This window comes from Mycteria americana, chromosome 11 (genome assembly GCF_035582795.1).
Source record: "Mycteria americana isolate JAX WOST 10 ecotype Jacksonville Zoo and Gardens chromosome 11, USCA_MyAme_1.0, whole genome shotgun sequence".
NCBI classification, from domain to species: Eukaryota; Metazoa; Chordata; class Aves; order Ciconiiformes; family Ciconiidae; genus Mycteria; species Mycteria americana.
The window spans coordinates 15,146,842-15,160,347 of NC_134375.1; the positions used below are offsets into that span (position 1 = coordinate 15,146,842).

The window sequence follows — 13,506 nt, forward strand, 5'->3', positions numbered from 1 at the left end:
CCTGTCGCCTTGCAACGTCCCTCTGGAGCGGGAGCAGCCGTGTGTCACTGTCCCTGCTGCTCGTCGGGTGCTGCGGCTTCTCCTCGCACTTGCACAAGTGGCAAAAAAAAAAAAAAAAAAAAAAACCCAAACCAAAAAAAAAACAGCAAAAAAAACCCACCAAGAAAAGGAAACGTGGCTGCTCTTCTGGGCAGCAAAAGAGAGAGGTGCAAGCCTGCCGAGTCGCTTTTTGTTTTCCGCAAATTGTTTGCATCGTGGCTCTGGCACTGCTTGTGAACCAGCCTCGCTAATATTTGTACCAATTTCATGCTAATAAAAATCAGGCTGCTGAGACAAGCATGGCTATTATCTCATTCATATTACTATTGTTTAGACCTGTGGTACTACAAAAAGAAAGGGAAAGCGTGCTCACGCCGGGTAATGGTTGTTAACTTCTCACGTGAGGGATTTTCTCTGCAGTTTTTCAGTATTAATGATTGTTGTATGAATGGTCTTCAGGGGTTGTTGGAAGATAGCGTAGATCCTCTGGGTAATCCATGTTGCAACACATATGCAGGATTTTTCCCTCTCTGTTCAAGTGACTTAAAAAACTACTTGATACTTCTCGGTTGTTTCTCCCTCCTCAAAAGTCCGCTGAAATAGCAGGTAACTTGGTTTTTTGGTAACCATTCATGGTGCTCATATAGTGTGAAACATAAGAGAAAATGGAAAATATGCTGCCTTGCCCTATGGAGAAAACTTTTCAGGCTTTTCCTGCCTCTCCAAGATCCAAATACACTTCAAAATTTTAAACTGTAAACCCCCGTCTTCCTAGAAAAGAGGGCGAGAGAGAGAGAAATCAAGCTGTGTGTTCAGCCAAACCGCAAGTACAACAAACATATTTTTAAAATATATTGCTAGTCTGGCTTTTTAATGTTCAGAAGTTGTTCTACTTTGCAGAAAAAAAAAATGGTGTTTGCAACTGCCTTAAGGACAATTTGTTTAACAGTAGGAGTAATTGCATGGGGAAAATGGAAAGAGTGACTGAAGTTATTTACTCAGATGTTAGTGTAGGTGTGGGGCAGAAAACTCACTGTGGGAACAGTGGGCTGCTTTTCTTGGTATCTTAGTCTATTTGATGACCATCAAATTTCCCAGCTCACTGGTTTTGTTTTTTCTGGATGGCATGTTTGATTATTTATCAGAAGGGAAAGGGAGTAGCTGAAGCAAATAAACATGTGACCGAGCTGTGTTTTGTTTTCCACTCAGAAGGCCGTGCCCTTTAACAGATATACAGAAAATAATAAACGTATTGTTTTATGATAAAAGGAAATTATGTGTATCATTTTCTTTAGCAAGGCCATTAACCCCTTGTGTTCAGTGGTCTCCGCCTTCTGGCAGTTTATTGGGTTTGCAGCTGGGATTTAAAGGCACTTAAACCCCCTTCTTGTTTGGAACATTTCCACGGATTACTGCTTCACCCCTTTGGATTTGCTGGATTTATTACACAGTCATTTCTGCCTCAGCACATCCCCGGTCCTCTCCCCAGTCCTACTTGGGGTACGACTGACTAAATGAGAGGCCCTTTGAATTTGTAGAAGGGTGCTGACTTCTGAAGAAAGCCTTGGAGAGTGCTGCTGGGATCTTTTTGCCGCCGATATTGGTGTCTGTGCAGCGTGAGGGGTTGCAGCTGTACTTGGTCCATTACAGGCAGTGTCAATTTATGTGATTCTTTTTTAAATGCCAGGTGTCTAGCATGTAGTGTGTAGTATTTCCTTTGTAATACCAGCTTAGGACAATGCTCATTATCTTCCCTTGAAAAAAAAAACCCCAAACCTATAAACTAAATCACTGTCAGGAAGTAAAATACAGGTTTGCCTCATCTCTGGGAAGCATGTTGCATGCTTTAGCTGCTTTTATGGGATTAAAAGAAACAAGTTAAGACTGTCATGCACATGAAAGGAAACCGAGATGTGGTTTGTTTCACATTGTTCAGGTAGGTATAAATTTAATAGACTGACTTGCTTTCAAAATCTCTCTTTGTCTCCCCGAATCGCATGTTGGTTCCAGCGCGTTGATGAGCTCCGTGGTCTGTAATAGTGCCTGACTGCCGCTGCCCCGTAGGTGCCGTATTGGCAGGAGGGTTGTCCTCCTCGGGGACATAGATTCCCTCTACGGAACGGCTTCAGATCAAAAAAAGGAAAATTTGTCTGGTATCTTGAAGGTGCATTCAAGTATGCGCATTGCTGGTGGATCTGGGAAGGTGGATGCTTCCCCCGCTGGCTCCGGGGGGTCAGCGCTCTTGGTGGGGGGCCCAAATGGGTGGCAGGGACTGAAGCTGTGGGTTTAGTTTTGAGGGGGGAAAAAATGGCAGTCAACATAGCAGGGAGAGGAAGGGCTGGCAAAATAAGGACCTGAAACTTAAATGTGATACAAAGAAGAAAGAGGAAATGAGCAGCTTGGGGCCAGGTGATGAGAGCAGGGGCTGGGCTGGGGGACATGGCCAGCCACCCTGTGCCCAGCGGCTCCCCGAGGGTTGAGGGGGCTCGGGATGGGCTGGGGAAAGGGGTTTGGGGTCAGCGGTGCAGGATAGAGGTACCCGAGAGGGCAGAGGAGCAGTTGCATCCTGTCGGACACGGGGTCTCTCCAGCCCTGGCTGTAGTCCTTGGGCAGAAGCCCGTGAAGGACAGTCAGAGGACCTGTCCATGGGGGAAAGTTTCCTCCTAGCCTCCAGCAATTAAAGGTTGGCTTGTGCCCTGAAGCATAAACATTTGTACCCTGATTTATATTTTTATCTTTCCAAAGGTAGCTGTAAATGCTCTCATTACTATCTGTGCAAGTGTCTAATCCTTTCTTTGCATCCTCCCCATGCTCTTGGCACTGGTGATATCTTGTGACAGTAAGTTCCAGAGAGTAATTATGAGTTGTGTATTAAGAAAGAAAAAAAAATCCCTTTATCTGCTTTGATTGTTTTTTTTTTGGTTGTTGTTGCTTCCTGACTTCATTCAATGTCCCCTTTCTCTTGCATTATGAGAAATGGCAAATAGCGCCAGATGTACCTTCTCAGGCCAAGTCACAATTTGTGTACTTTTATCATCTCCCCTCTTACTCATCTCTTGCTAAACTAAACACTCCCACCCTTATCAATCTTTCCTCATATCTGCTGAGGCCTCTAATCATTTTTGTCGCCTCCATCGGAACCTCGCCTATTTTTGCTTTACCAGAATCTTTTAAAATTAAGGTTTTTAGAAGCTATTCTAAATTAGGTTGTGCCATAGGCTTGAGGTGCAGAGATGTGATTTGCAGCATTAGTTTCCCATGTTTTGGGCTGTCCCAATGTTTCACTTCCTCTGTTCAACAGCAGCGAGCGTCCGATGGTGCGCGGTGAGATGTCCACAGTCAGGGGCTTTATTTCATGGGTCTCTGAGTGCAAGTTTGTCATACAGTGTTTTGGAAAACAAGCTTAAAATATGTTCCCTGTTTTGTTGACCACACAGGGAAGCGCGCAAGCAGCTGTATGCGATATACTATTTATGTTGTAGCAACAAAAAGGCACTCTTCCTTCTCCCCCCCCACCTTATCCCTCTTCTCTATTAAAAAAGATGAGAACTTCCCGTGCTTTTGACATCCAAGAAAAACGTGTCTCAGCAGTGAATAGTCCTCCAAATATTCAAAGGTCTGGTTCACTTTTGGATAAACACAGTAGTTCAGAATCTGATCTTGAGCCTACAGAAACGAGCTGGAAATCCCATAAGATTTTTTTCATCACCCAGACATAGTTCAGTTCTGGTTCAGTTTGCATGGGGAGCCAAGATTTGTATCCTTTCTCATTTTACCAGGATGTGTTGGCCCATCCCTCCTTTCTTGCTGGTACAGACCGCTACATGCTGTGAATCTTGACATGCCAAAATAAAGAGAGCCATTTTTAATGTTTGGGAACTTTTTGCCAGATGCTTTTTAAATGGCTTTGATGAGTCTTGACTGTGACTCTTTAAAAAAGGAGACAGAAGGTGTTTTTACAGTGTAACCGCCTGAGGATTTCATTTGTGCCTCAGGAACGGGACTTTTGTAGCCATTGTCGCTGTTGTGGCTGGCTCAGGGCTCACAGGTTTCTGGTGTTTCCTGAGCTTGACCTCTTACCCTGCTGCCCCTTGCCGCCTGCCCCCTCCCATCCTGCTTGCATCTCTGGGTATTTGAGGAAAATACCTCGACCGCCTTTTCCCCCAGGTTGGTGGAATTCATGAATTAAAATTAAAATTAATACAAAATTAAAACCAGGTGTTTTGGAGGCAAATCCCTGTTGTCCCCCTGCATGGGGCAGGGTCCCCGCGGCTGCAGAGCTGGGGTAGCAGGCAGGGACCTTGCCAGCCATGGGATGGGCTGTGGGGTGGCTGGGCAGGAGCATCGAGTCTGCTTGTCCTCCTGCTGGCAGAATTAACCTCAGCACCCATGGGGATGAAGCGTAGCAGTGCTGGGGCACAGGCAACTCCATCCTGTGGGTTTGGAAGAAAGGGTTTCTGTTTCCAGTGCCTTTTTCTGGAGGGGATCTCCTCAACTGATAGGCAGGATCTATTCCAGAGGAAAGAAATTAAGCCTGCTGGAAGAAAAATAAAGACTCATCTTCTTTCCTTATGACTGAACTATTCTAGGAGATGCTTCAGCATGAGGCACGTTGCCAGCTCCCTTGCTCCAAGCCTGCCCCCACCACATCAGGGACAGGATGTGAGCCGGGGTTTGTGTGTGTGGACCTCCAGGTCCCTTCACTTTTTTCAGCATGGGAATCACCTATTAGTCACTTGGCTAGATCAGTCTTCTGCGTCTAAGCAAAGCCTTCAGGGCCAGCTGATCATTTTAGTCGAGTAAAGGATTGTTGCTGAAGCTCTCCTCTTTGACGAGCTGGCTGGTAGCCCCTTGGATGGAGCCAGCCTTGCAGAGGAGCTGCAGCTGAGCGAGGCACTGGGTACAGGCAGCCGGCAGCATCTGCCCTGGCTTGCAGCATCCCTCTGCTGCACCTGTGGAGTGGAGCTGGGTATAGGGTAGATGGAGGAGGATTATTTAATGAAACAAGGAAATAGAGGATGAGATGGGGATGGAGGTGATTTGAATCCAGGGCTGGCGAAGAAGCTGGATAGCAGGGCTGCTTCACCAAGTTATGTCGGATCCTAGCTGTGTCCCGTAGCAGAGCCCTGTGTCATACCTGTAATCATCCCCAGGCTTCCCCGCTGCAGTGCCAGGAGCAGTGTTGGGGCTCTTGGCCTTGGCTCATTTTGATATGTGGTGCATAGGGTCAGGATGGTGGGAACAGGGAGGGAGCATGTAGCAGCTCGTTTCGCAGTTCTGGAGGAAGATGAAAGAGCTGGGTACAAATGTCAGAGGGAATAAGTGCTGCAAGAACATCTGCTTCTCTTTTTTGCATCTTCTACATTTTATTCCTCCTCTTCATTTTGGTTCCTTTCCTATTCTCTCTAGTTGGTTCTTCTCACCTCCCCCTGTTCTGTTCCTCCCAGAGGAACAGCACTACCCACTGCTGTCGCTTTGCACTATTTTTTTTTTCCTTTTTGCATACTGCTCCGCTCCTTGCCGGTTTCCACACGTTGTGCGGCTCCTCAGCCTGTCGGAGGAGAGCTGCAGCAGGGCTCCCCTCCAATGTGTCTGCCTCCTACCACCGCTCCTCTACATCTGCTGCTCCAGGAGAAGAGGGTGTCGCAGGAGAGGAGATAGAGGAGGCAGGAGTGGGAGAGACATGAAGCAGCTCTGAAGCTCGGGTGCATCCGGGCTTCCGAGCTTGTGAGCTGCATCTTGCCGCTCTGCTGGGAGCAGCTGTGGAGTGGAGCGGGGTGTGAGGACAGATGGGAGCTGAGAAAGAAGAGAGATTGCTGGCTGAGTCTAAATTCCCCCTCATCCCACCCGGGAGAACAAAGGTACTTGCCTTGTGAGACTAAATGGAAGCAAGAAACCCTTCTGAGAGGTGGACCGTGCCTCCACTGGGAGAGGCCCCTTTAGCTACCGACCAGGCGGTCCCTCAGTGCCTAAAGCCATTGTGAAATTCAGGGGAAAAATAGATGGTGGGAGAACTGCATGCGTGATGCTGCAAAGCCATGCTTCGCCTAAAACACGGTGGGGAAAGCTTAGGAGCAATCTCAGCTGTGTAAGGATCACCACTCTCTGTTATTGCTCGGAGGTCAACACAGAAGGTCTCGCTTCTGGAGTCTGGGACTGGGGTAGCATTATGTTTTCTCCAAGGGTAGAGTTTGCCCTTAAAATATCTTCTGTCTCATCTTTCTCTGCTCGCTGTGTTGTGTTTTGCTTTTTAATGACCATAACTGAAATAACGGACAGATGATGCTGTTGGCTGGCGAGTAACTTTCCAGATTTACTGCTTGGACACTTCCGATGGCTGCGGAACCATCTCTGATTTCTGGGAACACTTCCGTTCTCCTTTCTCAAGTTGCTTTCCTGATGGGCAGCTTTGTCCACCCGCCCAAAATCCTTAGGAATCTGTAGAAACACATGGGATTTTGTTTTGTGCCCTTCTTGGAACTTCTGCGTGCATGCTTCTCCATTTCGGAGGAAGCCGATTACTGCACAACTGCCCTGGGAATTGGCAGTCAGACAGGGCGCCGGTTTCTTTTGCATCCTCATGTGTGTTGCTCGTCTACTCACCCTCCAATGTACATACCTTTCCATACATCCTGCAGTTCCCTGGATCAGTCTTTCCATGCCTGATAAACCTCAGGTGCGGAAACAAGCTTCTCCTGGTGTTAGAGTCAGGCCCATTATAGCTGTAGGTCTTCATATTTCATTAATAGCCGATGGATATTAATATCGGTTGGAGCAGATGGGAAGGGAGGAGCTTGAGCTCTTTTTCTTCAGTAGAAATAGGCTGCTGGAAAAACAGTTGGAGAGTTGCTGCCTTGTTGTACTGGCTGCAGCGGTGGAACAAGTTAGCAAGAGGCTCCATACGACTGGATCCTGTTACTGTTTTCCTTATGTACTAACGCTGTAAGCAAGTATATGGCATTTAAGCAGCATTTCTATTTTTAAAGTTCTACCCTCTTTTTCCAGTGTATTTCCCATCCCCAGCCCCGAATTGGGAGTTTCTAGCCTTCTAGCCTACGTTTTTACCCTTCTAGCAGAACTTGCCTGAAGAGGATGGTGAAACCGAAAGATTGAGCCACTTGCGTGAAAATGTCGAATTACAACAGTAACTCGGGTGATAACAGTGCCGGATGTTCTGGGCAAACAACAGCTGGGCAAACAAGTCATGTTCTGTCTATCTTGCAATAAAATTGTCTTGGTCATCTTAAATGCGTACTTCCCCCCCCCCCCCCCGGTGCTTAACTAGTTGGGAAACATTAAATGGTTGCCACTTCCCTAAGCACAGGGAGAGGGATTTTCGGTGGGGCTTCCCACTTACTCTGCGGCATCTTTGAATGAAGCAGGCTTGATTCATCTCACAGTGAATGTGCTGTTAAAATTTTTCTTGGGTTAGGTGTCACCCAATGTTGGCTCCCAAATATCATCCCAAGTTTGTACAACGTCTCTAAAGTACAGTGTTTCAGTTGCCTTTTTACTGGTCTCTGTTTTACACCAGAAAATCTCCTTATCTCTGGGTGATTTCCTAATGGATAAGAAAATAACTCAGGAGTTCATTTACTGTATCTTGCATTTAGGCGTAGCACCAAGCAGAATCAAGATGACTCAGTTGGTAGTGAGCCTTTTACTGATGTCATCCTTTCAAATCCCTGTTGATAGTGACCAAAAACCATGGCACTCAGAAGACATGCTTGCTAGGGGATGCTTTTCTTTCTCTTCCTTCAGTAAGTGGGAAGATTTCCTATTTGTATTTTGGTGCAGAGAGGAGGAGGATTGCCAATGCTGTGTGATTAGCTGTTGGAGGCCAGGATTGGCATCTGGGTCTGGTTGTCCCAAGCAGCCATGTCCAGGCTTGCAGGCTCTTCAAGCAGCGCAGGTAGGTGACACGTAACATGGCTGCTGGTAATCACAGGCCCAGGTGTCTGAAGCACCTCTGTGGTTTCGGGGGCTCTTGGTATCTCTACCTGCCGGTCCTGTGAAGGGAGCACACAGTTGCCTGGATGCACAAACATGAGCTGGTTTACCACAGCCTCCAGCAATTGTTCACTTGCAGAAGTGCAAGCACGTGTGGAGATTTAGGATGTAACTGGCAGTGAGGAGGAATGTGTGAAAAGAGCTTGGAGATGTCAGAGCACCCGCTCGTGAGGAGAGGGCCACGTTAGCAGAGCTGTTGGCTAGCAGTAAACAGTCCTGGCACCCTTGTTTCAGGACTTGGCAGCAGTAGGAGTTGAACCGGGTCCAGCTTTACTCTCTACTGCCTGTTCAGTAAGTTGAGGACAAGGCAGATGATTAAGGAAATGTGGGGAAACTGCTACAGAAGCTTTTGGAAAGATAAGAGACTTTGGTCTCCATGTCTGACAGTCTGGCACTTCTCACTAGCATTGAATTCACATGCAAATCAAAGGCAACATCAACTCCCACAGGAAGCTTTATTAATGTACAGGCCTGCTTGCGAATCTCCGTGCTGATGAAGGTTGTGGGACTGACTTCACTCTGAGATTAATTTCCCTGTCTATCCTCGCTTGAGCGCTGTGCAGCATCGGCAGCCTCAGCAGTGCTCCCACGCTGGCATCCAGTGATGGGCTCCACGCAGGAGCGGTTGCTGCGTGGAACCAGAGAAGGGGGTAGAGGTATGATGCTTGTCGGCTTGGATTAAATGGGATGTGCTGGCATAATGAGGGCACATGTCCACCAGGCTTCAACCAACATCAGCAAATTAATTTCACGAAGGCACTCCAAATGGGCTTGAAATACTTTGCATATAAGCAGAAAGAGGGCTGGTGCTTCCCAGACTGAGCTAGCCATCTTTCTTCTACACATCCCGTCGTGTGTAAGGAGTGCGGATGAGACTTTGAAATGGCAGGGGTAGTGCTTGGTCCGGCGTGGGAGGGAGGAAAGGCTGAGCAGGGAGATGTAGAAAGGCAAAGGGACTTGGGATCCCTGGGTTCACCATACTACCAAGGACGCAGTAGCTACTTGATGCAGATGTTCGGTAAGAACCAGATCTGAGCTATGAATGACCTTCTGCGTCTTAAACCCAAGCTCATCTGATGCTTAGCTTTTATTGCTGTCAGTTATTTATAAGCAGAAGAGCGAAATCTTGAGAGAAGAGAGATGGGAAATGCCATTTCAAGCTGCAGTCCCCTGAGCTGTCAGCTCACCACCATCTCACCTGCGCCTGCCCCTCCGTGTTTCTCTCTTTGCTCTTCCTGTATCCATGATCCTTCCTCCAGCCAATTCATTCGTTACTCTCATTCTTTTTAATCCTTTCCTTCCCCCCGCTCCACCCTCCCTGCTGGTCCCTCCCTCTTGCCATCGCTGGTCCCACCAGATCCCAGCGCCAGGACAAGTGCCAGCCAGACATGGAGCAGGGTGGTGTAGATGTCACCTGGAGTGGAGGGCCTGCACAAGGGTGGGTGTGCGGGGATGTGGGTGCTGACAGGTGGGACTGGAGCAGGGACAGAGCTCTGGCTTTGCTCCATCAGAGCCTTGCCATTGCAAGCCTGGCCCTGAGGGCAGAGATCTTCATCGGTGTGGGGTCGGCTGTGGTAAGGGCTTGTGGTAGCGTGGTAAGCCCCCACCAAGCTGCCTGCACCGGGCTTCGTGGCCAGCTCGAGTAGAAAGCAGGCATTTCTTGCATGGCTACTTGTTCTGGGAATCTTCAAAAATTTCTGGCAGCCAATTTTAGTTGTGCAACCTCTCAGCTGCCAGAACGGATAGAATATGATCATATCACATGAAATGCATGCAGGGTCTGCTATAGCAACTGTATTTCAAAGAGACAACACATATGGTGACTGGTTCTTTTTGGAATAATATCTATAAGTTGATGATGTTTTATTCAAAAAGGCTGTAGCTTGAAAGGTTAGGGATGTTCTGATTGTTTAGTGTATGATTAAAGAAAGGCTTCTGTGTTTTTTTTGGCCTATTGAATCTAATTACTGGGAACTAAAATGATCATTTGATTGCACATTTACCTGGAATTATTCTTCTGCAGAGCCAGTCTTAATAATATATAATAATATGTTGCGCTTGTACTGTATAGCGCTTCTTGTCTGAGCAACTCAGAGTGCTTTACAAGTATTCATTAATTAAATAAGCCATACAATACCCCTGTTAAGTAGGTGAGTATTTGTTGCCCATCCCCTTAAGTCTTGTAGGTTTTATTTCTGCTGCCTCTGCCCACCCTTGAAGATGCTTTAACAGCTAAGTAAGCTAATTCAATAAAAATAACATTTTTTTTAACCATACTTAGCACTTTCTGCATAAAGGTTTCCTTTGTTGCATTGTATGAATTGGTAGGCTGCAGGGTCTTCTGGTGCTTGATGCTGAACCGACAGCGGGGGTGGTTGTGTGGGTGGGAGCACAGATGCGTGCCCGCCCTGGTGTGTGCCCATGCCCGGCAGCTCCTCGCACCCCTCGCGGGGACATGGACCATTTTAGAGATGCTGCAGGTGCGCTGCGCTCCAACCAGCTTGAAATGCAAAATCTGATTTTACCTTCATTGCACCAAGCTCTGTTGGAAATCACATCCACCCTTAAAGAGTTTTTCTGATCCAGTGGAGACTTGTTATTAAATTTGAAAGGAGGGCTCGTTGCCAGAGTGTGGTAAGGTCTCTCCTCCCCGCTTGCCCTGGCATGCAGGCCGGCAGTGGTGGTTCTTCAGCCCCCCTGGGCTGCTGAATGTCCCTTCAAAAGTAAAAAGATTGGTCTAGGCCATAAAATAACAAGGTTTTACTGGGGGGTGGCGGATCCGAGTTTGCAGTCCTTAGTGTCAAACCTTTCCCAGCAGTTCTGCGCTGAGATGAAACACTTTGCAACTTGGAGAAGCAAGTGAAACCCAAAGCATATCTGACTCCTTAATTAAATAGGTATTAATTAAATCACTCAGAGAGCATACACAGTAGGAGTGGGGAAGGCTTTTTCCCTCCTTCCATGTAGGCATCTTGCAAAGGGACTATTTTTCTTGTTTTACATTAATGAAGTCTTCAGCCTTCCCACTTTTCCACCTACACATGTACTGAACGTCTCCAAGGAGACCAAGAAAGCCTGAGTCCGGTGCTGGTGAATCCTCCGGAAGCAGTGGGGTCGGGTCTCGCCAGCGGAGAGACCTCAGCTGTGCCACAGCCCATCTTGCAGGGAACATCCTTGCGGTCACTTGGCTGGGCGGCCAGGAGGGAGCTGGGGCAGGGACTTGCTCCTTGTCCTGCTTTCCCCCATGTTTTGTCTCTTCCTGCTTTCTTTTCCCCACCTGATGGAGAAATTGGGCCTCGCAGAGGGGCTTGCTCCAGTGTCCAGGGATGCTTTTCCCGTACTTTGCATGAAATTTTGCAATAATCCCCCACCATGTGATGCTCTGCTCGTGCTTTTGGGATCATGTCCCTTGGCCCTCCTGTGTCACACATGTCCCTTGCCTCCATCCCATGAAGCCACACTGTCCCTTTGCTGCTCTGCCCCCTCCTGTCTGAGTCCCCACTGCTGGTCTGTCGCAAGCTCTTGGTGATTTTGGGGGTGTGAGATGTTGTCCCTGCTTTTCATTGCATTCACTCCAGCTCCTCACAGCTTCCTCAGCCTTTAGCACGGTACCTCGGGGGACTTGGCATGGCTCTGCCTGCCGCTGGCTCTCCTCTTCCTCCCACCATAGCCTTCCAGAAACTTCCCAGACTTTCTCTAGTGCTCAGGAGAGCAGACAGTGATATATGACTGCCCTCTTCTGTAAACCAGACCTGACCCACTGGAGAAGAGGAGCATGAAAGCCATAAGCACGTGAGCCTACCTGGCAGCAAAGAAGGGTGTGAGCCAATCCAGGCAGGGGATAAAAATAACCGTATGGTGCTCACCAGCGAGATTCCTGCAGTTACTCGAGGTTCCCCACAGGAGCTGAACATCAACTGCTGCTGTTTTTCTCTATAGTCGAAATGGGAAATCTAGCAGTGGGATCTCGCCCCATTGCTTGCAAGCGTTGAGGGTTTTTTTGTGGAAGCCACTGCTTTCCTCAGTGGAGGTGCTTCGGGAGCGGAGTGGTACCCCATGACCAAGGGGTGCTTTGACCCTATGCCATTCATGTAGCTCCCCACACCCTGTCTGCTGTAAACTCAATTTTCAAACCTCTTTCCTTGCAGGCTCTCCAGGTGGCACGGCAGCTTCTACTGCAACAGCAGCAGCAGCAGCAACAGCAGCAGCAGCAGCAGCAACAAGTTAGTGGATTAAAGTCTCCGAAGAGGAATGACAAACAGCCAGCCCTTCAGGTAAGGGGAGCCTGTGTGCCTCCATGAGGGGCTGAGGCTTGTAAAAGCTCAACAAATGCGTCTTACTTGTGAATGTTGGGATGGGACCTTCAGGAGCTTCCTCCCGGTGAAGTCCACAGAGCAGCTGTGGCGTGAGGACGGGTGCTAGGTGCTCTTAAAAATCCCACCCACGGCGTATTTACAAATCAGGAGCACGTACTTTTATTAGCGTCTGGTAGGGCTGGATCATGACAAAATGGAATAGCTTTTGTTACCGTGTCAGTGTGCATAGGAGATTTGCATTAACATTTCTGTTTGATTGCTGTTCCGTTTGTAGTCTGTGTTCACTCAAACCGTTGATTTGCTGTGTCAAGGATATTGGGAAATACTAGGATATCATATCATCAGAGTGTTTTTTCCCCTTTTATTGTCTGCTGATTTATGGACATCTTCAGAAATAAAATCTAAATAATATCGGGCTTTGTGCTGTTATGAATTCAGAAAGCTAAAACTAATACAGCATTCCCAAACAGAAGATGTATGCACACATATGCAGCTTTGGAGTACATTCTGCTAGTCTTGCGGGATAAATCATGGGAGTTAAAGACAAGAAAGACCTATTAGGTCATGTATCACATTTTCTTTTTTTTTTTTTTTTCTTTTTTTTTTTTTTTTTTGCTATTCTAGTGTTAGAAATTCCAAGTGGTGGTGGGACCGCTATTATTTTCCTTCAGACGGTTTTCCATAACAAAGCACATGCTCAGGAACTTTCCACTTTAATTCCATCCTCTTGCTCCAAGTAATACTGCTTGTATAAATACTGAGTCAGTCCCTTGCCTTGCCTCGTGTTCACACTCCTCAAACATCTCAGATACTAACATGTACTTGCCAGTTTTGGCAAATTATATGTATCTAGTTCCCTATGTATTTTGTAAAGCGGCAGTTCTAGACCCTTGACCACTTTGCTGGTTTGCAGCTGGTTATTGCTTTTATTATTGCTCTCTTTGCAATTGCAGCGTGTCACTGTATTTTTGATAATAAGTTACTGAATACAGCAGTTCAGCTGCAGTCACACAAAGCCCTGTAGCTGGGACATTTATCTTATCTCGTTCTTCTATATCTGATGCTTCAGCCTCTGTAGCCCCAAATTCTTTCCGTGGTTTTTTTTTTTTCCCCGCTTGTTGTCATAGCACGTTGTCAAACT

The 13,506-nt window shown here is 47.4% G+C and overlaps 1 protein-coding gene across 17 annotated transcripts in view; it reads left to right on the forward strand.

Moving 5' to 3' along the window:
* Window positions 1–13,506, forward strand: part of FOXP1 (forkhead box P1) — a 392,035-nt gene that overhangs the window by 265,589 nt on the left and 112,940 nt on the right. For all 17 annotated transcript variants that reach the window (XM_075514033.1, XM_075514034.1, XM_075514036.1 and 14 more), the window contains one exon: window positions 12,198–12,323. In XM_075514033.1, coding sequence (XP_075370148.1) covers window positions 12,198–12,323 — 126 coding nt within the window. The remainder of the gene's footprint in view (window positions 1–12,197; window positions 12,324–13,506) is intronic.